Source organism: Bubalus bubalis, chromosome 17, assembly GCF_019923935.1.
Source record: "Bubalus bubalis isolate 160015118507 breed Murrah chromosome 17, NDDB_SH_1, whole genome shotgun sequence".
Lineage (NCBI taxonomy): Eukaryota > Metazoa > Chordata > Mammalia > Artiodactyla > Bovidae > Bubalus > Bubalus bubalis.
Window position 1 is genome coordinate 1,078,207 of NC_059173.1, and position 26,413 is coordinate 1,104,619.

Here is a 26,413-nt window from a genome sequence, read left to right on the forward strand (position 1 = left end):
ACAGATGCCATGGTGAGCCCGAGTATCAGGGGTACAGGGGTTGAGGTAGGGGCACTCACCCCGGCACAGCTGAGTGTCACGTCTGCAGACCCTCTTGCTGCCTAGGGACTCTGCCCCTCCTCCGGGACCTGGCAGGCACATCTCCCAGGGTGATTTCACTTTCTCACAGGGCTCCTTGCAGGAGGCCTGGTGTCCCCGCTGCTACCCAGCAGTAGCTGGTCAGCCATGTCATCTGTGTTGAGGGTCTCAGGAGCAGGGGACACAGAGACATGCTTCTTAGGGGTCAGTGTGTGCCTAGCCCTGCCCAGCGGCCCCTCCTGGTCCTGGGGAGCTACCCACAGACGGTGGCAGGGCCTGGCACACAGTGGCATGCCACAGACGTGGCCAGGGCCGGGAAGAGCCAACGTCTGGGGCCCTGGCTTCTAGGGCGCAGCTGAGAGGCAGCCCCTGCAGGTGCCGTCGAGGGGGCCGCTCCAGGCTGTCCTACAAGTCCCGTGACCCACCGCCCGAACACCACGCTGTGTCATTCAGCCCCCAAAGGGCGCACGTTTCAGTGCTGTAAGATCATTGTCGCAAAACAGTGCTGCCCGGGAGCGTGGCGAACCGGCCGCCACCCGCTGCGACACAGCAGGAAGCGCGTGTCCGACAGACGCAGTCAGAGGGGAGCCGCGGGCGCGGGTGACGCCCTGCTTAGACTGGAGGGGGCTTGACGCCGCCTCCAGAGCCTGTACCCAGCCAGCTCTGCAGACGGGGAGGCCGAGGCTGAGGTCACCATCGTGGGCCCGGGGCTGGGAGCCAGGGTGCGGACAGCGAGCGGGCCTGGGGGCGCTTGAGCGGCCACTGGGGCTGGCGCCACCCTAGCAGCACCCACCTCGGAAGCAGGACCCCCAGGGAGCCCCAGTGCAGCACACCCCACCGTCTGCCTCCTGCCCCCACCCGGCTGAGGTCACATTCGGAGGCCACCCGCCTCCCCAGCAGCTGCTTCCGGTTTCACGGGATGCCAGGGCCACATGCAGCCTTGACCTCTGCACAGCACGTTGACCCTGGGAGCGCAGAGGCCCCCTGGACTGGAGCCTGAGGTGAAGGCGGCCCCAGGGGCTGAGTCCCTGGCGGGGCCGTGACAGCACATCTGGCCGGCACAGGGCTCAGCTGACCGCGCTGCCCCTCCCTGCAGATGTCCCTGGCGTGCTCGGCCCGGCCCTGTCTCTCTGTGGCCCGTCACCCCTCCCAGGGGAGCCCACGGGGCCAGTCGCGCGTTCACTGCTGGGAGCCGCTGCTGAGGCTCGTGGGCACTGGCCGCCTCTGCCCGGGGCCCCTGCTCCCCCGCCCGGCCCTTGTCTCAGCCCCCCTCAGTGGCGGGGGTTATCCGGTCCTCCCCTCGCGAGCCCTGGGCTTCACTTGGGGGCGGGGGAGGGTGGGTGGAGGGGCAGCACCCATGGCTACCCTACCCTGGCAGGTCAGCCTCCCTGGTGCCTACGGCCAGCCCTCGGTGGGCTCATGCTTGCTGACATTTCAGCCGGACAGGGCCTGCCCTGCCCCGTCCCACCAGCTGCTCCCAGGGCCCCTGCCTCCTGCTCCCTTGGCGCTCAGCATCTGCCAGAGTCCGTTCTCCACAGCGGTCAGCTGGACGGAAGGACACCCGCCGCTCAGAGGGCCTTCCTCCAGCCCCGCTCCTCACTTTGAGTCCTTGTGGACTGTCCCCTCCGTGGTGCTTGCCTCTCGCCATGACCCTGGAGGCCCCCCGCCCACCCCCGGAGGCCATCACTGGACACAGCAGGGCAGGAGGGATACACCACCCTCCCCCTCCACCCCTGGTCACTCTGTCTTCGCCGCGTGACCTGGTGGACTCTGCCGGGGGGTGTCCACGTGTTCTCGGATATGAGGCTGGGGTCCTCCGCCTCACAGGCGGGTCAGGGTCAGCCTCTTGCCAGGTCTTGGGCTGTGTAGGTAGGGCTGCCCCCGCCACACTGCACCCCTGTCCTCTGAGACTGGTGGACATCACGTTAGCAGCTTGAGATCAGCCAGGTGAGAGCGGTGATGTCGTGGACATTGGCAGATGCTACGGCCACCCCCCCGCCCCAGGCGGACGTTAAACGGCCCCCGCCTCCTCTAGGCAGTGGTTCCCCCGCGTCCCTGCCCGGCAGGCTCAGTCTTCAGTGAACAACGGCGCTTGCTGCCGGCTCCTCGTAGAGCCAGGCCAGCCGCCCCCGACCCCTCAGCAGCCCCCTGCTCTGGGCCTGTGGCCATGCACGTCATTTCTGCTCACGTTTGCCCCGCTGGGGGACGGCCCTTTGCCAGAGCGGTTCATGCTCTCCGCGGGCAGGGAAATGGATGCTGTGTGCAGAGGGGCTACCCGGGAGCTGGGGGCTCTGCTGTGTCCGTCAGCATGTTCGCGGCCGGCCCCGGGGTCCTCCCCCCCCGGCCCGAGGACAAGCCCCCCTTCCTCCCCTGAGGTCATGTGGGGACTGCATGGCGCGGCCTCTGGAGGCTGAGACTGGCTTCCATGGGGCTTGGCAGGGAGGCAGCCCCAAGTAGCAGCCAGGGGGGTCTCCTGCCCCAGAGACCAGTGTGCGGGCAGAAGGGCCCAACATCGGGGGCAGGGCCTGGGGCGAAGCTGGGGGTGCTGGCCGGGGCTCCCCCTTGCCAAGCTCGCCAGGGTCACGAGGAGGCTGGGGGCAGCCCCTCGAGGTAGGACCAAGGGGTTTGGAAGGCCCCACGGGGGAGTCTAGCCCACAGCCCAGTCTCTGGGGTGGCCATTGCCGCCGGGCTTCCATAACGCCCAGCTCTGTCCACACACGTGTCAGCGCGTCTGTGCTCAGCAGGACCTCAGGGCAGAGAACCCGCTCAGCTCGGGGGTCCTCAGATCCGGAGCCGAGCTCAGCGGGCCCCGGGGGCCTGCCCTAAGGTTCCCGCTGAGGCTTGCCCAGGCCGCAGCCCCGCACACCTCTGCTGCCCTCCAGCGACCCTGCCAGCAGTCCTGACCGAGGAGGCCCAGGCCTCCTGTGGCCAGCCGGAGGAGACTGGTTCAGCGGCCGGGCGGCCTGCACTTCCTGTGCGGCCGCCCCCTCCAGCTCACCCGCCGGAGGACGGAACCCTGGGAGGCGGGAGGGCGGGCCTCAGCCACACGCGGGTCCAGCCCCGCCTTCCTGCCCGCAAAGCTGGGCGACAAGGCCTGCGACTCGGGGACAGGACCCAGTTTTGATGTCTGCCGTTCCCGGCGCCCGTGTCTGGTGCCCGCGGGGCCCGGGGCTCTGGGGCTGGCGTTCGGTTGGAGAACGCCGCCGGGCAGTGGAGCGTAGACCCCGGACAGCCCCCACGACCTCCTCCTGGCCCGGCTGCTGGCTGGGAAGGCTGTGGGAACCTCAGGCCGCATCCTTTCCTCTCTCTCACACAAGAGAGCTGGACGCACAGGTGGGCTGGGCCCCCACGCAGCACGACGCCCCCCCAAGGCCAAGGCCAGCCCATCACAGCGTGACCGAGCTGAGCCTCAGAGCCCGTTGGTGGCCATTCTGCCATCCCCCCGCCCCCCGCAGTCCGGCTCAGGCCTGCCAGGGTCAGGCTGCAAGTGCCCCTCGGCGCAGCATCACCAAGGCCAGAGGCCACCCCAGGCGGGCATGGAGGCGGTGCTGGGCCGCGCTGTCCCTGGGCGCTCCCCTGATGCCCAGACCTAGCAGGCTGGCCGGGGGGCCCGGCACAGGGCCTGTTCCCCCCAGGGCCTCCCAGCCCCTCCGCGGTGGTGCAGGGCTTCAGGGAGGGCAAGGCACTCTGCTGAACATGGGCCAGGAGCCCGTGGACCCCATGGCCCAGATGCTTCCTGCCACGCTACTGTTTACTGACACAGCCCGGGGAGTGATCCAGGGGGCCCCAGCTGGAGAGGGCAGGTTTCAGGGACCCACCAGGAAGACGGTGACATCTGAAGGGCACGTGCGACCTGTCTCAGGGGGACTGTGGCTTGGAAACCAGACACGGGGCCCCGCCTGGCTTCCTCACCCCCTCGCCTCCCCCTGGGCAGGGGGCTGCGGGGCTTGGAGCACCTTGCGGGGCGAGGCCTGTGGTCAGCCACGGTGCCAGCCTCCCGGGCAGAGCGCCGGCCGCTGCCCCGGCTGGATCAGCGTTCCCAGGCCCGGCCTGCCATGGCCCCAGGGTCCTCGGGAGGCCCTTGGCCACACGTGGGCATCCTTCCCGGGAGAAGGTCTGTCACTTCGCTGTCTCTTGGCAGAGCTGAGGGCCCTGGCCCGGCCCAGCCTGCGCCCCCGCTGATGGACAAGCCAGTGCTGGGCAGTCATGACCCAGGTGCCTGCTGAGGGTGAGCACTTCTGAAACCGTCTTGTCAGCCGGGACAGAGGTTCCCCTCTGGGATGTCTCCCCACCTGCTGCTTTCGCTCGGGGAGGGGTGGCCCAGGGCTGCAGGAGCCCCACCTGCTGGACCGAGTCAGGGCCGCATCAGGCAAGAGGACTGGGCCCCCGGGGTCCCCCTTCTGGTCCCAGGGCGGCTGCCGGCCCTCCCGCAGTAGCGGCGATGGTCTGCACGTGGGCCAGGCCCGCCTGCACCTGCATCCCGCCATCGGCTAATTTCTCATCAGTGACGGACACTCAGGGAGCGAGGGGCACGTGGATCAAGCCGGCAAGGTTTAAGACGAAAACAAGTAGCAGGCAGGTCTCGTTTCAGCCGGAGCCTAGAAGGACTGGGGCTTTGAAGGAGGCGTGCTCCCTGCAGGGCGAGGGTGGGGGGCGTTGGGGGCGGGGGGAGATGAAGTGAAGGCAGGTGGGACGCAGAGCCTGGGCCCGTGGAGGCTAGCACCCGCCCCCTCTGGGCCTGACTCGGGGTGGGGCGGGGAGCAGCGTGCGGGGGCTCCGTGCCCGGTAGGGCAAGTGCTCCACGCGTGGCCTTGGGACTCTGGGGGTGGACCCTAACTCGTTCCCCACCCGTGCTACTGAAGTTATGGGGCGCCCCCTGTCCCCGTGCCCCCTGCCCGGGGCTCTGCGGCCACCCGTGGGCTGGGGAGCCGTCGTTTCTGGCTGAGATCCCGTCGGTCTTTGAGGTTCAGTGAGAGCAGGGCACAGATGCATGTGTCTGGGGCGTGGGGGCCGGCCGCTCACGCGACTCCTGCTGCATAGGTGGGCAGGGCCCCCGCGTTGGTCCTGAGAGGGGGGTGGCAGCGTGCCCGTGTGGCCGCGGGCTGTCCCCGCCCAGCCCCCAAGGATGCGGGGCGCCCCCAGGCCAGCGTGGCCGTGGCCGTGGAGGGTTGAGCACGCTTGTCCTGAGGCACCCCGGTGGAACCCAGGCTGTGGTCCTTCCTGCCCGGGGGCTGGGGTCCCTGGGAGGCTGAGGGCGCCTTCATGCAGACCTCTAAGCCCCCTGACACAGAGGGCTCATCCCAGCTCGCTGAGCCTCCCCGTGGGGGGTCCGGGACCTGCTCCTGGGGAGGGGCGCTGGGCGGGGCAGCAGGGTCATCCGGCAAGCTGCCGCTTCCGCTGCTCCTGGCACGTTCGGGGTGGCTTTCGGGCCATCGGGGCCTGAGCACAGCCTCCTCGCAGCCTGTTATCTTGTTTAAACAGCCCTGCTGTTTGAAGGGGCAGGCCTGGCCACGCGGTTACCACGAGCCTCACAATTGTCCCTGGAGGGTGGGCAGGGGACGGGCCTCCAGAACACAACACCCCCCCGCCCCCCGCGAAGCCCCATCTGTCGATGGCCCCAGGCCTATGGGGCCCAGCACCCCCGCCCTGCCCACCCCAGCCCGCCCGGGATGCAGGGAGCCACCCCCTGGGGTGGAGGCAGGCTGGGCCCTTTGCTGAGCCCCCTTCTGGTCCCTGGGGGTGGGGTCCGAGGGCCGTGAGTACCTGGGGGGTGAGGGTGAGAGACGCACACCCCCCACCCCCGAGTGCTGATCCCAGTGCTGCTCACTGACCCCCACTCTGACCCCTGACCCAGACCTGGGGCTGCCTGTCTGCAGGGGGTGGCAGGTGCTGGGGGAGGGTCAGGGCCCTGGTGGAGGGCACACGGAGTCATGGAGTCGGATCCTGGGGCCATAGCACCAACCCTGGGCAGGACTGTGCCATCTCGGCCCTGGGAGCCCAAGGGGTCGAGGGCCAGGGCACCTTGAGGGCTCGCGGATTTGGGCAGAAGGAGAAGCAGCGGGCGGCCCGCGCTGACCGTGGCTTCCAGCCATCCCCGCAGACCAGCCCTGGGCACCGCGGGGCTCCCGCGCCCATCAGCCTCGCTAACCCAGTCCTGGGTCCGGGGCAGCCAGCGCCCAGCCCTGCAGGAGGAACATGTGGGCAACACTGACTCGATCGGCCTGGACGCAACCTGGTCGTCCAGCTCTTTTCCCCAGGCGCTGGGAACAGGGTTTAGGGTGGGGGCCGGCGGGGACCGCAGGTGGCTCCGGCTGTCAGAGGCTCTCCCTGGGGCAGAGGGGCCCTCAGCCCGGCCCCCATGTGGTGTAAACAGGGGCCGCGGGGAAGACGGAGGCCCAGCCACAGGGTGCCTTGCGGTAACCGCCCCGTCCCCCGCCCACCAGCAGCAGGTCCCCAGAAGGACCACCCCCTTCCCTGCCCCGTGTCCCGGGGGGCCGTGAGGTCTCCTGAACCCCGAGGTGCCCTCCCCCGCTGCCAGCAAGTAGACGGCGGTGGACAGTGTCGCCTGGCCGCCAGCCAGCCCGATCCTCCGTGCCCCTCCCAGAGGGCCGCCTGGTCCAGCCTGAGGGTCTGGGTCTGCGACGCTGTGCAAGGCTGAGGGCGGAGCTGCCTCCCCAGTTGCCGTGGAAACGGCAGGACCGCGCTCAGTCGCCCTGGTGGCACAGACTTGGCGGTGGGAAGGGCCCGAGGGGCCATGGGCGTTCCCAGGCCCCCTGTGGGCAGGCCGACTGGGACCATGCCTGCGCCCCTGCCCGTCCGCACAGGGCGGTAGTGACCACGCTTGCCAGGGTGAGCCAGGCTCACGGGCCCTGCCCTCCCACGGACTCGTCCATGGGGGGCGCCGCCCCAGGCCTCCAGCCTCTGCCTCTGGCTGCTTCCTCCCTGTCCCCAGGGGGCCCTCCCGCCTGCACCCCTCAGCCTGAGGGCTGTAGCCACAAGCGGGCCCTGCACCTCTGAGCACACCCCGCCCCTGACTCACGACAACTAGAGCCCAAAGGGAAGCGCACGGCGGAGGCTGAGGACCTTTAGTGGATGTGGGGGTTGGGGGCGGGAATGGGTCGGGGGGAACCCAGGGCTTCAAACCGCCGGGCAGCCTGTGATCCGGGCCCGGTCCCTTTCCTGGGGAGCCCAGGGCCAGGGGTGCCCCAAGTGCAGCCTCTGCCTGCCCCCCCAACCCACAGCCTCCCAGCAGGGCCCCCCGACACCCCAGGCTTGCTAGACTTTTCTGCAGCTTTGCATGGAGACGACACAGCCCACTCAGCCACAGACGGCAGCCCCCACTTGGGTGACACGCCTGCCTCTGCACCTGCAGGTGCAGCTTACACGGGCCCCCCGCCGCTGCCCCTGCCAGCGCCTCGGGACAGACGGGGTGTGAGGCTGGGGTCCACTTGCCCTGTCCTCAGCGGAGGAGACCCGTGCAGCAGGGCTCAGGGTGGGCCAGGGGAGGTCCCGGGGGGCTCCTCCCGCCCAGGGCACAGGGCTGTCTGGGCCTCAGCTCCTTGCGGGGCGTGGAGGAGGGGGCGGTCAGTGCCACGCTGAGCATGGCCCCCCCGATGGGCCTGCGGCCAGCAGCGCCCTCACATCCCACGGACCGCCGGTGCCACCTCAACGTCCAGCCCCGGATGGACCCTGCCCACTTGGCCCACTGAGCCAGGGGCCACCAGGCATCCCCGCTGGCGGCCCCCGCCCTCGGCGCCCTCAGAGCCTGGCACTGTGGTGAATGGAGCTCATTCACGCCTGCAGCCCAGCCTCCCCGCGTGAAAAGCCGGGTTCACGGCTCCCAAGAACAAACACCCCAGGCTGGTCCTGCAGCAGGCAGACCGGGGCCCTCCTGGGCCAGGACCTTGTGCTGGGCCCCAAGGAGCCAAGCGAGCACCAGGCCGCACCCCGCTGCCCCGGGCCTCCGCCCTGCTTGGCCTGCCCGCCGCTCCGTCCTGGCCACCAGGGCCCCCCGCCCCAGGACGTCTGGCCTTGGTCTCCAAGTCAGCGCATGGTGGCTGCTGCGGGCCCTGGCGCCTGGCGCGGGGCCCCTCAGCTTCCCACAGGGGTCCTGTTCCGCCCCCAACCTCTGGAGGCGGGCGGCCGACAGAGCCCCCTTTCCCGGGGCTGCAGCGGGCCCGACGCACAGCTGGAGGCTGGCAGAGTGGGGTGCCGGCTGCCCGGGGAGGCCGAGGAGGTGTGAGGGAAGCCAGCTCAAGTGGCAGAGGGCACGGAGATGCTGACAGGCCAGGGTTTCCGGCGCCCCTGGAGGGGCTGTCGGGGTGGGAGGAGGTGCTAGGGGCCCCCATGGACAGGTGGCCAGTGGCCCGCATGCCCTGGCCCTCCTCCATGCCCCCCCCCTGCCCCCCAGAGGCCAGAGACACCGTGAGCTGATCAGGGACGTACTCTCCCTGTGGGGGTGGGCAGGCCCCCGTTCCCTCCTGCCCAGGGGCTGGTCAGACCGCATTCGTGCCAACAGGGTCCCACCCCCCCAGCATTGCAGGGCAGACCAGCAGAGTCCCGAGTGACCCCTCGGCAGGCGAGCTGGACGCAGGAGCTGCCTGTCTCCCCTCACCGGTGACCCAGCAGGGCCCAGATGCCTGGATATCCGAACAGCTGCTGCCCCCGCCCCGCGCTGGCCCACCCACCCTGGAGCCCCGCCACACACAGGGCCCCCCCGGCCACTCGGCCTCCAGTCTCTGGGCTCCGGCACCTGCCCGAAACCAGAGACCTGCTCGGCGAGTGTGCGCTCAGTGCTTGGTGAATACGTGCTCCTGGCCGCATCTGTTGTTTATCGTATGTGTGAGATCTGGGGTCGGGAGCACCCTGATTAAGACATCATTCCGGCGAAATGACAGACAGTTCCGCCGCTGGTCCTTTCCACGTGGCTTCCAGGAATCTATTAGTGCTCGTTGCCACCCAGTGGCAGGCGGTGTTCCTGGACCACCAGCCTCGGTGAGGGGGCTCCATCCTGCTCTGACACGCTGGGGGCCAGCATCCTGCTTCTGTCTGCGGAAGGATCACCCCCCCCAACACACACACACACATGGTCACTCCCCCAACACACACGATCACCCCCCAACACACACAATCACCCCCCCAACACACATGATCACCCCCAACACACACACACGATCACCCCCCAATACACAATCATCCCCCCAACACACACATGATCACCCCCAACACACACGATCACCCCCCAACACACACGATCACCCCCCAAACACACACACACACACAATCACCCCCAACACACACGATCACACCCAAACACACACGATCATCCCCCAACACACACAATCACCCCCCAACACACATGATCATCCCCCAACACACACACATGATCACCCCCCAAACACACACACACACAATCACCCCCCCAACACACACGATCACCCCCCAACACACATGATCATCCCCCAACACACACACACGATCACTCCCCAAACACACAATCATCCCCCAACACACACATGATCACCCCCAACACACACGATCACCCCCCAACACATACATGATCACCCCCCAAACACACACACACACACAATCACCCCCAACACACACGATCACACCCAAACACACACGATCATCCCCCAACACACACAATCACCCCCCAACACACATGATCATCCCCCAACACACACACATGATCACCCCCAAACACACATACACACACACACACAATCACCCCCAACACACATGATCACCCCCCAACACACATGATCATCCCCCAACACACACACGATCACCCCCCAAATACACACACACACACAATCACCCCCCAACACACATGATCACCCCCAACACACATGATCACCCCCCCAACACACATGATCACCCCCAACACACACGATCACCCCCCCAACACACATGATCACCCCCAACACACAATCATCCCCAACACACATGATCACCCCCCAACACACATGATCACCCCCAACACACACACATGATCACCCCCCAAACACACACCCTCCCCAAGACCTGAGACCAGGCTCTTTCTAACGAAAGCACAGGAAGGGTTTGAAAGACCAGCCTCCCAGGTGGAGCGCAGGGCCTGGAGTCCATGTCTCTGTGGTGAGGGGGCGGTGGGGAGGGATGCCTTGTCAGCCCTGATGCCATCAGACCCTGTTCATCCGAGAGGGCCAGGCCTCTGGGAGATGAGGGCTTCATGGGCGCCCCTGGGCACCCCCACCCTGGGGCCAGCAGCTCTGCGCGTCTGCCCTGGAGGGTCAGCGAGCCTTGAGCTCCTGGCCGGGGGACTTGGAGCACATTTCTCTGCCTTGGTTTCTTTGTCCGCAGGATGGGATGATAAGGTCGAGGGTGGTCAGCACAGTGTCCCTGTTCATTGGCGTGCTCAGAACAGTCCTTCATCTAATGGCTCAGCTCTAGGCTGGCCCTGCCTTTTTGACACTCATCTTATTCACCTTAAAACACAGGGTAGCTCACCACCCGCAGGCGTCCCTTTAGAAGCAAGGTGATCAGTCGTGGGGGGCGGGGAGGAGCAGGTGAGGGCCCTGGGCTCCTCTAGAGCCCGCAGGCTGCAGCATATCCTTGGTCCTCTCGGGGAGGTGGAAGGGGCCCCCGGGGCCACACTGCAGTCACGGGGCCTCCGGGGGGCCGTCCTCACCTCCTGGGGGCGGTGGAGGGCTGCTGTGTGTGGCACCAGGTGAGCACGCAGCCAGCAGGGGCTGGGCTGGCCCAGCTCCGCCCTGGAGCCTTTTAGGAACAGAGGCCCCCTGACACCTGGCGGGATGGAGGCTCCTGGCTGGCCCACCCCCAGCAGGCGGGGCTGACCAGGAGCTCGCTGCAGAGGGGTGTGGCAAGGACGGTCCTGCATGGGAGGCAGGGGCTGGCCTGTGGGGGGCGGGTCCCCGGCTGGCAGCCCCGAAGGCGCGCGTGGTCAGTGACCCCTGGGGGGCTGTGCGGGGCGTGGGGCCTGCTGGGGCCCAGCTGTGCTGACCGCCCCCCGCCCCGTCCCCCCCAGAGCCGGATGGCTGAGAGCCTGCGCCTCTTCGACTCCATCTGCAACAACAACTGGTTCGTCAGCACGTCCCTCATCCTCTTCCTAAACAAGAAGGACCTGCTGGCACAGAAGATCCGCCGCATCCCGCTGACCGTGTGCTTCCCCGAGTACAGCGGCCAGAACACCTACGAGGAGGCCGCCGTCTACATCCAGCGGCAGTTCGAGGACCTGAACCGCAACAAGGAGACCAAGGAGATCTACTCGCACTTCACCTGCGCCACCGACACCAGTAACATCCAGTTCGTGTTCGACGCTGTGACCGACGTCATCATTCAGAACAACCTCAAGTACATCGGCCTCTGCTGAGGGGGCCGGCGCGGCCGCGGCGAGACGGGGCGCCAGCCCGGGGGGCAGAAGACGGGGGTGGGGGCCGGCGGGGCCGTGGCGAGACGGGGGACCAGCCTGGGGGGCAGAAGACGGGTGTGGGGGCCGGTGGGGCCGTGGCGAGACGGGGCACCAGCCCGGGGGGCAGAAGACGGGGGTGGGGGCTGGAGCGTGCCCCCAGCCCCCCCCGCCCCCTCGTCTCTGCAAACACCACTACATACGGATAGGTTGCTAGGTAGGTAGACACACTTGCGCGCGTGCACACACACGCACACACACTCTCTGCAGACGGGCAGGCCCCTCGCCTGGCTGAGGCCCCTGAAGGCTTGACGAGCTGTCGCCAAGTCCGTCCCCCAACCCCCAGACCCTCCCGCCACGTCACTCTGCCTTCCTGACATGGCCCCGCTCCGCGCTGGGGGACCACGGGGCCGGGCGGCCAGCTCCCGGGGAGGAGACCCAGAGCCGGGGCCGTGCCGCCCACACGGGCACCGGGCACCAGGCCGGCCACAGCACTGACTAGCCCTCCGGCCACTCACCGCCCTTTTTAACGCGCTTGGGGAACATGCAGCAAAGCCACACGGTGACCCGCGTGGCGCGGCCCGCTGGGTTCCCGCTTTTCTCCTACGAGTTGGACGTTTTATAAAACCGAACCCTGGTTTTTCTCCTCTGATATCCTTTCTTTCTTTTTTTTTTTTGGGCCAAATCTCGTGGTGTTTCGCAGAGATACAGAAAATTTCCAATGCAGTTGAGTATTCTTTTTTAAACGCAGATTTTCAAAACCTATTTTTCTTCCCCCCTCCGGTGGCCCTTCTCGTGTCTTGGCTTGCTGAGTGTCAACGTTGTCACCAGACGTGTCTGTCCGTCCGCCCGGCGGTAGCCTCGGGGCCGCGTTGTACATACGCCCGTGCGGCGTCCCCCTGTCCCTGGTGCGGCCTCCGCTTCGTTTTTCTTTCAGAAAATAAACGTGCCGTGTTCACAGAAGGCCCTTCACCGCGGGAGCGGATGAGCAGTAGCTTGGCGTCTCGGTGTTTAAAACGGAAAACGACCTGTGGCTTCTCTGCGTGTGAAGGGACGGGAGGCCCGAGGGGCAGCCGGCCTCCTGTGAAGGCTCGGCCGCCTGAGGGGGGCCCTTCCTGCCCGCGGGGCCACTCCCCGCCACGTGGACGGCCCCGGCCGAGGGCTGTCCGCAGAGCCCTCGCCAGGCGGGACCCCTCTGGGCCCTTGTCCGAGACCCCAAGCCCGAGGTCAGTGCCCAGAGTCACAGCCGAGGACTGTCAAGGGGGGCGTGAGGAGCCAGGGGATGGCGCGAAAGTCTGAGATCGTCTCCTTTATGAAAATAAAATTCCCTGAATGAGCCAGGCCTCGTCCCTGAGTGCTCTGTGTGCGGCGCGGGGTTGGGGGGACGGTGGCGTGCCCAGGTCCCTCTTCTCTGCCCACTTCCTGCACAGCTTTAGAAAAACCGTCTGAAGATGAACGTCAAGAACCAACAAGCCCAACAGAGGCGGAGGCCCGCCCGCCTGTGTGTCCTGAGGTGCTGCAGTTGGGGACAGTGGGGGCTCCAGCCCAAGCTGCTCAGTCACCTGGACCCCCTCTGCCCCAAAGACACCGTGTCCAGGGTCAGAGTCATCCCAGCAGGGCAGGCCGGCGGTACGGAGCAGGGTCCCCAGCCCAGCGCCGGCTGACTTGCCAGGGTGGGGAGCAGCATTGCCGAGGGTGGGAAGCGCTCCTCAGGGAAGTTCATCCTCATTGGGCGGGGTGCTCTGGGGTGTCTGTGGCGACCCATATGACAGAGGACGGAACGTGCCAGAGGATGGGAACGTGCCCGAGGACGGAACGTGCCCGAGGTCGGGGGCGGGGCCAGCGGAGCCATCCTCTCCAGGAGGGGCAGAGAGGGGGCTGGGGGCCAGTGCCTCCCAAGGCCTGGGTCTTTGCTCAGCTTTGCCCCCCGAACGGCTTCGGCGGGAGCCCGGGGGTAGGGGTGCACGGAGCCAGCCCAGAGCACCGTCTCAAACCCAGGACCCAGCCGAAGCCCCAAGGGAGGGACGCAGACACAGTGCGTGCAGGGCCCCTGCTCATCCCCAGGCAGCGGAAACCGCTCTGCAGGCTTATTCTGTGCTTTCATGCCAGCTGGGATAAGAGCCGCAAGCTCACCGTGAGCGTCTTGAACTAAAAGCACACACCTGGAGGGAAACAAGGCGTCTGCCTCCTGCCCTGATGCGTTCAAGGCGGCGAGAGAATTCCCTGCGACAGCCCCCTGGCCCCCCCACCTCCACCTTTTATTTGCTCAGTTCGTCCTCTGACCAGCTGATCCCTCTGCTGAGGGGGCCCAAGACCCACCCCCGGGGCCTCGGAAGTCCCCTCCGAGGCTGGGGCGTTTGCGAGGATGGAGCCGCCTCCTTCCGGGAAGGCAGAGGCCCACGCTTAGCAGTGCGGGGGCTGGGATAGGGGGCTGGAGCTGAAGGAGGGCGGCCCTGAGCGGGGAGAGGGTCCCCTGCCCCCCTGGGGCCGCGGCTGAGTCCGGGGGCCGGGGGCGTGTGCTGCCCCCGGGCTGTCCGGCTGAGGACGCCCGCGCACCCCACCGCCGCGCTCCCCTGGACGCAGCCCCCCATCGCTGTCTGGCCCCAAGGAGGGACTCCAGGAAAGCCCGCCCCCCGCCCCGCCGCCAGAGGAGAGGGCCGGGGAGGGGGGTGGTGGGAGCGCTTCCGGGCTGTGTCCGCTCGGGGGGCGGCCGCCGGTCACTCGGGCCCCGCAAAGCAGAGCCGCCCGCGCTGCGGTGGCCGGTCCTGCGGCGCCCCCTGCCGGCCACTGCGGGGAGGGGTACCAGAAACAGCTGCCCTGGCCCACTCAACCCCCCAACACTGGCCCCAGCGAGGACACGCCCGGGACACGGCCCCCCAGGCCGGCACTCAGGGCCCCCAGAAGGTCCTCCCGGGGCGCCCGCCACGCGCCGTGTCCCTCCCCCCTCTCTCCGTCCAAGCTGCGCACCGCCTGCCGCCGACCCTCCCCAGAGTGTCCCAGGCCTCCCTCTGGGCGGGTCACAGAGGATGAGCAGCGCCCAGGAAATCCTTAGATATAGGGTGAAACTCTGGCCTCCCTGCTCCCCGGGAGAGCCTAGCCCCTGTGAATTTCAGAAAAATTTGCAGGAGGCCATACAGCGCTTGCTTATTGAAGGTAGGAAGACAGTGTTGGGCTGGTAAGGGCCTTTTGGCTTCAGAACAGAAATCCATCCCGGGTCCCTTCTCAAGCTGAGTGTGAAAAGCAAAACTCTTTCAACTTTTAGAAGAAAATGTGACAGAATGCCTCCATGAGCTCTTAGCACCAAAGTCTTAAATGGCACCCCCCAGCAAAAGCCACAAAGGAAAAGATTGATGGAAGCTCACTACCATTCAAATGAAAAACTGCCGTTTTATTAAATAAAAAGTGACTTTATTCAAATGAACAAACAGTGGAAATCTATCAGACCGCCTGGAACATGGTGTTTGCACTGTGTTTGGCCAGCTGAGGGTAGAATCTGGGAGAAATGAAACACTCCCTGGAATCGACGAGACACGGAGCAAACAACTCGACAGATGGACTCGGGCTCCCGAGAGGCTCTGGCTGGAGAGAAGACGCCCCTCTGCCAGCCTGGGGACCTCTGCAGAGCCACAGTCAGCGACGGCTAAGGCTATGCAGCCAGCACCCTGCAATAAGGGGGCACACCCGGCCCTCCTGGCCAGGACAGGAACGCTGAGAAGCGACTGGATCTGCAGCCCCAAGACACCATCCCCAGGGGAAACCAGCACACGCAAGGTCAGCCAGGCTGGGGTGAGTTTACTGAATGTAACTGTAGGTTCCAACACAGGATGGGCAGATGGAGGTTACAATCAGGAAATAGAGCCCGTGACACACATCAATACATCCCTAGTCATGGCATTCGGTGTAGAAAGTACCAGGCAGACACGTACAGCAAGATCCACCTATATACAGCTTTTAAATCAGGTGAGGCAAGATCTATATATAATTCATGATAGTGAAAGTCACTCAGTCGTGTCCAACTCTTTGTGACCCTTGTACGGTTCATGGAATTCTCCAGGCCAGAATGCTGGAGTGAGTAGCCATTTCCTTCCCCAACCCAGGGATCGAACCCAGGTCTCCCACATTGCAGGCGGATTCTTTACCAGCTGAGCCACGAGGGAAGCCCCATGTATATAATTACGACCGTGGTAATATGCAGAGACATGTGTTGCGGGTGTAGTAACCCACCCTCGGTGGCTCCAGGGAGGCCAGAAGGGAGGATGATGCTGGGTGGGGGGCGGTGCTGCGGTTCACAGGGGACTGTACTTTTTTCAGCAGAAATCTCAAGCAAATGTGAAGGGTGGTTGAATGTTAAGATTCAGCGAAGCTGGTGGTGGTTCCTGATGTTCGTTATCATTGCCTCTGTGTTCCCGCAAATGCTCACAGAGGTCACAGTAATTTTAAGAGTCTCGGGTGAGAACTGCAAATCCCTTGTCTCCACACCCCGAGCAGGGGTGCCCCGGCGCAGAGAGCAAAGGTGAAGCTCGGCCCCAGAACTGTCTCCTCCTGGAGACGCCCCGATCTCCCAGAGGCCCTCGAGCATGGTCGCCTAGGAGAAGCTAGCCAAGGGGTGAAGACGTGGGCCGGGGTCGGGGGCAGGGTGGTCTTTGATTTGTGTGTTTATTCCGCCACGTTGGGTGGTAGTCGTGGCACACAGAGCCTAATTACACGCATGGGCTTCGCTGCTCCACGGCATGTGCGATCTTAACTCCCCAACCAGGCATGGAGACAAAAGTCCCCCGCATTGCACGGCAGGTTCTTAACCACTGGACCCCCAGGGACGTCCCAGAGCGGGCTTTTTAAAAAGACCCCTGGGGTTGTGCCCTCTGGCCTGGCGTGCCCAGCCCAGCCCAGCTGCAGGAGGCCATGGTCCCCGCCGGCCGCAGCTGAAGCCCCGGGGCTCCGCTCTGTTCAGCCGGCCCCTCTGTACTGACTGGTTCCCTTGGCCATTTGTCTCTGGGCCCGGGTTCAGGGAGCACCCCACCCGGTCCTCACTGCGGGCATCTGAGGTGGGGACAGGTCTCATCAGCCTCCCTTCCCCACAAGGAGACAGCCTGTCCCGGGGCTCGTGGGGCTCCAGGGGAGAGCAGATGGACCTGGCCTGTCTGACTCCTGGTGCCTGACATCTTAAGGCCTGGGTCAGGCTTAAGGCCCTCCCTCCAAGGCCTGGCCTCCTGCCTCTCAGAACGAGCCCCTCATTTACAAATGCTCACTGCCTCACGCTCCGGGTCGAGTGTCACTCTGACACGAATCCCCACCCTGTAGTCGTGGTCAGCGGGTGGTGGTGACCCTGGACTCTCATCGGATTAGCAGAAGTGGTCAGCTGGAGGGATGGTGACCCAGGGGTGGGATCTTCCATCCTTAAAAACGCACTCTGGTGCTTCTCAGAAGAGGGTGTTTATGGGGCTCTCGTCACCAGGGAGATGAGACACACCACACACCCGCCAGCTCAGCTCAAAGAGCCCGTGTGGGCACGGCACGGGCCGCCCGGGGCTCCCTCGCACGACTGGTGGGGCGCATGTTGGCGAAACTCGTTTACGACATCACTCCTAGGACCTTCTAAAGCTGGACGTCAGTTATCCTGCGCTCAGCAGTTCTCTGCAAGGTGGATCTCAAAAGAAACGCATACACGTGTCCATCGAAAGACAGGTAAGACTGTTAGCGGCCGCTATATTCTCGGCTGCCACACACCAGAAACAATTCATACATTCTCAACGAAAACCCACGCGGGCAACAGAAGGGATAAATAAACTGTAGTCCCCTCATATAGTGTGCATACCACACTGCACCACAAACTGGCAAAAACCAGCCACACACGACCGCACAACAGAGACAGAGAAGCCAGAGACAGAATACTGCAGACTGTGTCCACCTGCTCCAGGCCAGAATGCTGGCGTGGGTGGCCATTCCCCCTCCAGAGGATCTTCCCGACCCAGGGATCGAACCTGGGTCTCCTGCATTGCAGGCAGATCCTTTCCTGTCCGAGCCACCAGGGAAGCCCCATGCAAAGTTTAAAGTAGCACAGATCAACCTACGGCCTTATAAACTAGAGACAAATTGAAGTGTCGACCTTTGGGTGAGGGGCGGTGACTTCTGGGAGTAGACCCTTGGCACGTGTCTTGATCTGGGTAGCAGCGGTGCCCAGAAGTGACAGGCTCACTTGGAACAAGTTAATCAAGCGTTCATGTACAACGTGGGCCTTTTTAACAGGCGTGAAGGTGAAAAGTGAACGTGAAGTCCCTCAGTCGTGTCTGACTCTTTGTGACCCCACAGACTGTAGCCCACCAGGCTCCTCCATCCTTGGGACTTTCCAGGCAAAAGTACTGGAGTGGGTTGTCATTTCCTTCTCCAGAGGATCTTCCCGACCCAGGGATCGAACCCGGGTCTCCCACACTGTAGGCAGATGCTTCACCGTCTGAGCCACCAGGGAAGTCCCATTTAACAGGTATGTTGTGTCTCAGTAAAAGCATGGCGTGCTCTAAACTGTGATGAGCACAGCAGGTGCCCGTCGGGAGAAGGGCCCTGGGCCGCCCGTGCGCCCATGGCGAGCTTACCTGCAGGTGCCTGGGCCAGGTGCTTGAAAGCCGTGTAGAGGTTCTCCCGGCAGGCTGGCTGCGGGTCGCTCAGCAGGAAGGACAGGGCTTGGATGACACTGTGCTCCAAAAAGCCCTCTCTGGGGAAGAAAAGTCAGATTTAGACACGGCCAACGGATGAAATTAAAAGATGCTTGCTCCTTGGAAGGAAAGTTATGACCAACCTAGACAGCATGTTAAAAAGCAGAGATATTACTTTTCCAACAAAGGTCCATCTAAGTCAAGGCTATGGTTTTTCCAGTGGTCATGTATGGATCTGAGCGTTGGACTATAAAGAAAGCTGAGCGCTAAAGAATTGATGCTTTTGCACTGTGGTGTTGGAGAAGACTCTTGAGAGTCCCGTGGACTACAAGGAGATCCAACCAGTCCATCCTAAAGATCAGTCCTGGGTGTTCATTGGAAGGACTGATGCTAAAGCTGAAACTCCAATACTTTGGCCACCTGATGTGAAGAGCTGACTCATTGGAAAAGACCCTGAAACTGGGCAAGGTTGAAGGCAGGAGAAGGGGACGACAGAGGATGAGATGGTTGGATGGCATCACCGACTCAATGACATGAGTTGGAGCAAACTCCAGGAGTTGGTGATGGACAGGGAGGCCTGGTGTGCTGCAGTCCACGGGGTCACAGAGTCGGACACGACTGAGTGACTGAGCTGAACTGAACTGAAGGCTGTGCCCGGAGAGGACCCAGTAAGAACCTAGAGGCAGGGGGTCCGCACCACCTCCCCGCCTCCCTGGAGCCTAAGCCTGGACCGGCTGGGACAGACTGCATCCCTGCAGCCTCTGGGGAGAAGGCAGAGGCTGCAGTGGCCGTGGAATCCGGCGTACCTGAGTGGTGGTGGAGGACTCCGGGCGACAGAAGCCAGAGGCCAACCTCCCTGAGCACTGGGCTGGGCTGACTGAGCCTCTCTCCACCTGCCGGACACACACCTGTCCTCCGTCCAGGGCAGGCCCGTCCCTCCACACCCACATAAGCCTGTCGTGCTTGTCATTATAACGACATACGTTCGTTAACCATCAGGTAAGCCCATTGAAGGGCTTTCCCGGCGGCTCAGCGGCAAAGAACCCACATGCAATGCAGGAGTCAGAGGAGGCTCAAGTTCGATCCCTGGATGGGGAAGATGGGGAGATTCCCCTGGAGGAGGGCATGGTATCCCACTCCAGGAGTCTTGCCTGGAGAATCCCCAAGGACAGAGGAGCCTGTGGGCTACAGTCCATGGGGTTGCAAAGAGTCAGACACGACTGAAGTGACTCAGCATGCATATGAGCCAATTCGATGAGAGAAGAGTTTTTAGTTTCTGGGTTTCTTTTTTTTTTTTTTTTAAACTTCCCTGTGAAAACAAAGTTGAATGCTTTGGAAATACTTAAAAATGAACGTCTGAAACAGTAGGGAGATGACTGTAAAGATTCTAGAAGGGTCTGGCCTGCAGATTACTTCATTAATGTCTTAGTTCTTGGTTAACTTTAAATAAGCGGAGCTACTGATTCATGATGGTACAGGCGTGGTTTAAGCAGAAAAGATGACGGGAAACATGGTCTGCTGGGCACAGGGATTGGCGGCTGCCTAATCGTTCAGGGGTTTGGGCTTAAGATGAACTGTTTGGGGAATCCCCTGATGGTTCAGTGGTCGGGACTCCGAGCTTTCACTTCTGAGGGCACAGGTTTGATCCGTGGTGGTCGGGCTTCCCAGGTGGCTCAGCAGTAAAGAACCCGCCTGCCAGGAGACGCAGGAGACGTGGGTTCGATCCCTGGGTCAGGAAGACCCCTTGGGGGAATGGCAACCCACGCCGGTGTTCTTGCCTGGGAAATCCCACGGGCAGAGGAGGCTGGTGCGCTGCCGTCCACGGGGTCGCGAGCGTCAGACACTGGAGTGCGCGCACAGCGCTGCCTCTGCGAGGGACTGAGGCCCCCAAGCCACACGGCGGCAAACGCAAAGGCCGAGCGTTGCAAGGGAACGTGCGGTTTCTGTCCTGGCTTTTTTTTTTTAATGTGGACCATTTTTTAAATCTTGGTTGGATTCGTTATGATCTGACTTGTGCTTTATGTCTCGGTGTTTTGGACACCAGGCATGTGTGGTCTCAGCCGCCCGACCAGGGACCAACCCCGTGCCCACCGCGCTGGAAGGTGAAGGCTGAAATGCTGGGCCACCAGAGAAGTCCCTCTTTCCCGGCTTTTCTCCCGCTTCTGGCTTTTTAGCCATTCTATTTGATTAGCCGCCTAACTGCAGGCCCGGTCACGCCTGGTGAGGGTCTCCAGGCTGCGGTCGGGCCTAAGAGAGAGCTCGGTGTGAGGCCTGGCCCAGGTCGGCACACAGGAAGTGCCCAGCTGTGCTCTGCCTGAGGTCAGCCTCGTTCCAGGAGAAGGAGGTCACGGGGGTCCCCCACGTGGCCAGGCCCTTCTCTGCGCCCTGAGTGAGGTGTCCAGGCCTCTTCTCTCAGCGCCTGGGTGCCCACCCCAAGTCTCCCTGACGGTAAGTCAGCTCTGTAAGCGGTAACTCCCCACGGCGACCGGGGGCCAGGACCCCACACTCATGCACTCCCCTCGTGTGGATCCGGGAGGGCGGCAGGTTCAGCGTGGGCAGGGACCCAGGGCGCGAGGCTCACCTGCCCACGTTGTGGGTGGCCATGACGCACAGCACCTCGGTGGTCTTGATGCGTACAAGGTCGTTGGTGTCCTTCAGCAAGGCTTTCAGGCTCTCCAGGCAGCCTGCGGGGCAGAGGGACCGACAGGTGTCCTCCAGGCTCAGATACCAGCCGACCCAGAAGTCGATGGGTGCGCTGATGTCGGGGTCAAGAGCACCAGGGCTCCGCTGTTTGCGGGCGTGGGGAGGCCGGGTGGGCGACCGAGTGCTTCAGAGTCACTGTTGGGGCCTCTGGGTGCCAGAAAGGCTCACCCCGGGGACCCTGTCTCCACACCCGCCCCCCCAGATTTCTGTGCATGCCTCTTGCTGGTGCCACCCTTCCTGGTCCTCCCCAGGGTTCAAAAAACCCCTTTTATTTGGAGAGACCGGAAGTCCAATTCCCACCTTGTCACCAGCTGTTGTGTGCCCTTGAAAGGGTTACACCGTGGCACGCCAGATCGAGCACCTAGAAACCCTGCCTTTTTGTGGGGCGCCCCCTGGCCTCATAGTCCTTCTCGCTGAGACTCCGTTTCTTCTGTTGAGGAGGCTCCTTCCCTCGCGGGGCCAGAGCCACGAGGACTGAGATAAACATGGGCATGCACGCGCTTGTCGTGGTCCCGGCCCGGAGTCGGGCTCATTAAATCACAGCCTTTGTTACCCAGGCTCCACGCAGCCTCCGAGGCCAGGCTGGGACCACTGCTGCCCCCTCTGGGATTAAACTGCTGCTGCTGCTGCTGTTATTTCAGTCGTGTCCGACTCTGTGTGACCCCGTAGACGGCAGCCCACCAGGCTCCACCGTCCCTGGGATTCTCCAGGCAAGAACACTGGAGTGGGTTGCTATTTCCTTCTCCAATGCATGAAAGTGAAAAGTGAAAGTGAAGTCGCTCAGTCGTGTCTGACTCTTAGCGACCCCATGGACTGCAGCCCACCAGGCTCCTCCGTCCATGGGATTTTCCAGGCAAGAGTACTGGAGTGGGGTGCCATCGCCTTCTCCATGGGATTAAACTAGCCCTTCGGATAAGTAAGGCCAGTGGGAGAAGCGGCAGATCACGCACTGTGGACCTCATCTGGAGTAGCTGCGACCGGGCCACTCATGTCAACTTAGCTCTTATGTGGCTAATTGTTGTTTGGTCACTAAGTGGGGTCCAGCTCTTTGCAACCCCATGGACTGCCAGGCTCCTCTGTCCATGGGATTTCCCAGGCAAGAACACGGAGTGGGTTGCTATTTTCTTCTCCAGGGATCAAACCCACATCTCCTGCACTGGCAGGCGGATTCTTTACCACTGAGCCTCCAGGGAAGCCCCCTATATATGGGTAATTAGGAATGTGGGAGAAAATGGACAGAGGTCGCCACCTCCGGGTGGCTTCAGTAGGGCTAGCGCCTAGCTTCTGTGACAACCTTGTGAATGAGACAGATAAACAGGCCTCTTTGGAGAATGTGTGGCCACCGGGCTGAGTCCTGGCAAGATGGCCTGACCACTGGGGCGTCCAGCTGAGGACCGACTGACCGGTTGGGAGGGCTGCTGTGAAGGGGCCAGGTCAGCTCCCCCCACCGCCTCCAGCCAGACCCCAGTCGTGGTCCCTTGGGCTCACCGATGCTAATGGCTGTGTAGACGTGCTCGGGGTCATGCATGAGGTCACACAGAGCCATGAGGGCTTTCTGCCTCGTCAGCAGGTCGTCCGACTGCAGCTCCTCATTCAGCTTGGGCAGCGCGCGGCAGCCGTAGGCAATGGCAGCCTGAGTGGGATTGACATTGGGGGGCAGGTACATGGAGATCTTGGCGTCTGCCATCGTCCTGCGCCTGCTCAGGGAGACTCTGGAGCTTTCAGAGCGAAGCTGCAAGGAGACTGCTGGTTAAAAGAACCCAGTCATCATCGTCATTGCTACTGTGATCTGGCATTTTTTTACTCCCATTTTACAGATGAGCAAACGGAGACTAGGAGCAGTGAAGGAATTTGTTCAAGGTCACAGCAAAGGTAAGTGGCAGCCCAGACCGCAAACTTCAGTGTTCTGCCGATAACTATATAGATTGGGCCTCAGGACAAAGGCATTGGAAAAAGCCAACTGGGTGGGTGGGTTGGGGGGCAGTGGATAAATTGGGAGATTGGGACTGACATACACGCACCACTATATATAAAATAGATAACTAAGGTCGCGCTGTGTGGCACAGGGAAGTTTACTCAATACTCTGTAATGACCTATATGAGAAAAGAATCTAAAAAAAGTGGATACATGTATAACTGATTCACTTTGCTGTACAGCAGAAAGGAACACAGCGTTGTAAGCCGAGTATACTCCAGTGAAAATGGATTTAAAAAAGGAAAAAGACAAACTAAGCCAAACAAGCAAACAGTGATCGAACAAGCTCCATTTAGAGCTTATCTTGTGCCAGCAATACCTAATATGCAACTCAGCTACCCCAGGAGGAGGCGGGGAGTTCTATGACCCGGGAGGAAATTGAGGTTTCAGGACAAGGAGCCTTGGAGGTCATGAGCTAGGCTAGGAGCCAATGTCCTAATCCAGGTCTGGGACATTCACCCATCAGGGACCCACAGTCGGATGCCTCCAGCACATCCACAGAGAAGGAATCAAGGTTAAAGTGTGACTTATTTTTTATTATTCACACACTTGGAGCAACTGTAAGCAGTGTGGCTGAGTAGTTAAAAATGGGCTCCAGACCCAAGCCAATGGATGGCCCTTAACAAGCAACTAGAAAGGGAGAGACTAATATCCCACCCCCAGCCCCCCACCCCCGCCCAGAGTTGGCGTATTCGCTGAGAATGGAGCATAGCTCACCAGGGCGTAGGTACTTCGGCTGCCATTATTATTATGCGGATGGTGGCTGTGACTGCGTTTCGTTGGCAGTGACAAGCCCCAGCCCTGTGCGAATCCACCCCACTAAGAGAGGTGGTGAACTGGACTCTCGATTCCTGGCAGCAGGTAATTAGGGAAGGAGGCGAGGAGGTGGGGATGGAAGAGGAGGTGGGACCCGGCTATTTGGGATCGGGGCTCCCGGGGCAGGAAACGCTGGGCGCCTGCCGCCCTCCAAGGGGCACGGGCCCTGTTGATCGGGCCTGGGTGAGTCTGGGGGAGCCCCTTCCCCGGGGCCCCCAGTCTGCGGCCGCCGGCTCACCTGCCTCAGCGCGTGAGTTTCTGTAGCACTCGCCCGTTGCCAGGCAACCCGGTTGCCAGGCGACCCTGGGCGGTGTCCGCTGGGCAGCTTTCCGCACACCGGGCCGCCCACCGCGCAGGCGCGAACAGCCCCAGGCCAGGGCTGGCTGTAAAGTGGGGTTGGTGCTGTTTTCCGGGTTCCTGTTGGGAGAACAAAGGCGGGCTCAGCTTTGTTCGTAATGCAGAAGGGAAGGCAAGTGACTGTGGGCGCCTTTCTCTGTACTGGGCACTTGGCACGCCTTTAATTCTCAGCGTAAGCCCGGGAGGTGATGCATTCTCTTATTTTACGGACAAGCATCTCATAGAGGTTCTGCAGCTTTCCCGGAATCACAAAGGCCTGATCCCGGGACTGCTTAGCCCTAGCCTCGGCTCCTTTCTCGGCAAGCTGACTGGCACGTGAGGACGCAGGTCGGACCCTGCAGGGGGCTCAACGCACTGCTGGCAGGAACAGTTATTCTTGAAAGCAAGCCAGACTGAGCCGTCACGTCCACCAAACCCTCCCAGGGCTCCCCGCTGGTCTCAGGACAGAGTCCAGACTCCTAGCCTGCCACTGGAGGCCCTGGGTGATGGCTTCCTCCACCCATGCTGGATTCTTACTCCCCCAGATGCTAACTCTTTGCTGCAGCTGGGCTGCTTTTGACACTAGCCACCTCTCGGTCCTTCAGGACACAGCTTGGCGTACTCTTCCTCCGGGAAGCCCAGCGTCTCCCCAACTCCAAATTAGCAAGTGATGCTAGAACTCAGTTGCCCCAGTGCGCGCATCCCTCTTCTGATTGTCTGCTTGCGTCTCTGTTTCCCCGGCAGACTTCCCTGAGGCTGGAGCCCACGTCGGGCCTGGTTCCATCCCCCTGCTCCACAGCACAGCCCCCACCCCACCCCCAGCCTCGCCAGTTCCAGGAATATACCAGGAGGTTTCAGTAAGTGTAGAAGAAGTGCATGGTTCATGGGTTTGAGTCAAGTTTTGTAATCAAAGTACTTCCACCATCTCATGTGATCCTCACAAAAACCCCTTGAAGTATATAGTCCATTTTACAGTGGGGTAAACTGAGGCACAGGAGAACGCTAAGCAACTCAGGGAAGTTCACCCCAAGGCCTGGGCCCTTCGCAGTGAAACCCACTAATAAAGGCACCAAGCATCAGCCTCCAGCACATTTCGCTCTGAAATGAAGGTAATTGGCCTCGATCTCTGTGCCGTGGACCCCGTATTGTGCCATGGAGATCCATCCCTACTGCTGTCTTTCAAAGGACCAAGTCGTGAAGGTCTCTCTAACCCAGAGCATCTGAGCTTTTTTATGAAGGTGGTGTGGAGAGCCCTGGGCTGGGAGTTGGGAGATCTGGGTTCCAGGTCTAGTTCTGACTCCCTGGGCAAATCCTTGGAACATGTGAGCCTTCATTTCCCTGTGAAATCAGGGAGCTGAATCAAGTAGGTTCTCAAAGCTGGGAACTCCACATCTCTCAGGGCTCGGTTACAGAGTCTTTTCGTAAAATTGTCCTTCCATTTTCTGTTTTCCAATCTCCTTTTTCTTATCTTTGAAAACATACATAACATTCTATGTAGCATATATGTTCACCTATGAGACCAAAAATATAACAAGTGCCTGTGAATTCACCATGAGAACATCATCAGTGCCCTCATCCCCTCCTTTGTGCTTCTCTCCAAAGCTACTGTCTCGTTTCTGTGATTAGCATCTCACAAACGCCTCTGGAGGCCATCGAGCCAGGCATTGAGCCGCGCCTGCCTCTCTGTGCAAACAGAAACTAGCTCACAGAAGCTCCGTGACTCAGGTCAGCCTTTACACAGCCATTAATTATGGAAATTAATTTTGTAGCATGAGCTCTGGAAGACAGCCTATGATATTCAGGCATCATTAGATTCAGAGCTGTGCAGATGAAGGTCAGGAAATGGGAGGCGTGTCCACCCCTTGTGACCGCAGGGCAGTCGGCTGCAGCTACAGCGAGAGTCCTGTCTTAGCCACGATTACAGCGAGGAGGAGGTGCCTGGGAAAGGCGGCTGACCCCGAAGGGCCCAGATGGAGGCTGTTACTGTATTCTCTGAGTTCCAAATGTTTCTTTTCATTTCAGTTATTTCCCAAATAGATGGTACATGCACACAGTAAAATCCCAAAAGTATGAGAGTATGTCCCCTTCCCTCCTTGGCCCGCAGCCGATGGACTGTCCTCATCTGTGCGGCCCACTGGAGTCTTTCCAGCCATGCACTACACTGATACAAGTAAATACAATTTATTTGCCTTTTAAGGTAATGGCAGCATACTTCAAACAGTGTTCTCCACCTTCCTTTTGTAAGTGCAATATTCCTTCACTCATGTAACACTCACTCCATGCTGCTTCTGTGAAGGCATTTTGCCGATGCAGTCAATTGAGGGGCTGAACCCCTGCTCTCACTGCGCTCAGTGGAGGGAGACAGACAGTCCGCACGAACAGGAAGTTATATAATCTCTTAGAAAATAGGAAGTGCCTGGGAGAAATAGAGCAGAAGAAGGGGTT

The 26,413-nt window shown here is 62.0% G+C and overlaps 2 protein-coding genes across 3 annotated transcripts in view; one reads left to right on the plus strand and one right to left on the minus strand.

Annotated features, from left to right (window-relative positions):
• The window catches only part of GNAZ (G protein subunit alpha z), a 28,955-nt gene extending 17,386 nt beyond the window's left edge, over positions 1-11,569 (plus strand). The window contains exon 3 of the mRNA XM_025267237.2: positions 11,108-11,569. Coding sequence (XP_025123022.1) covers positions 11,108-11,452 — 345 coding nt within the window. The 3' untranslated portion in view covers positions 11,453-11,569. The remainder of the gene's footprint in view (positions 1-11,107) is intronic.
• The window catches only part of RSPH14 (radial spoke head 14 homolog), a 48,720-nt gene extending 24,692 nt beyond the window's left edge, over positions 1-24,028 (minus strand). The window contains exons 1-4 of one of the 2 annotated variants that reach the window (XM_006065607.3): positions 23,871-24,028; positions 22,330-22,573; positions 20,720-20,822; positions 18,079-18,197 (exon numbers count right to left, since the gene is read on the minus strand). In XM_006065607.3, coding sequence (XP_006065669.2) covers positions 18,079-18,197; positions 20,720-20,822; positions 22,330-22,528 — 421 coding nt within the window. In that variant the 5' untranslated portion in view covers positions 22,529-22,573; positions 23,871-24,028. Of the gene's footprint in view, positions 1-18,078; positions 18,198-20,719; positions 20,823-22,329; positions 22,574-23,533; positions 23,640-23,870 lie in introns of those variants that run through there. The other variant, XM_025267238.3, reaches the window with a different exon arrangement.
• Positions 24,029-26,413: the final 2,385 nt, after the last annotated feature.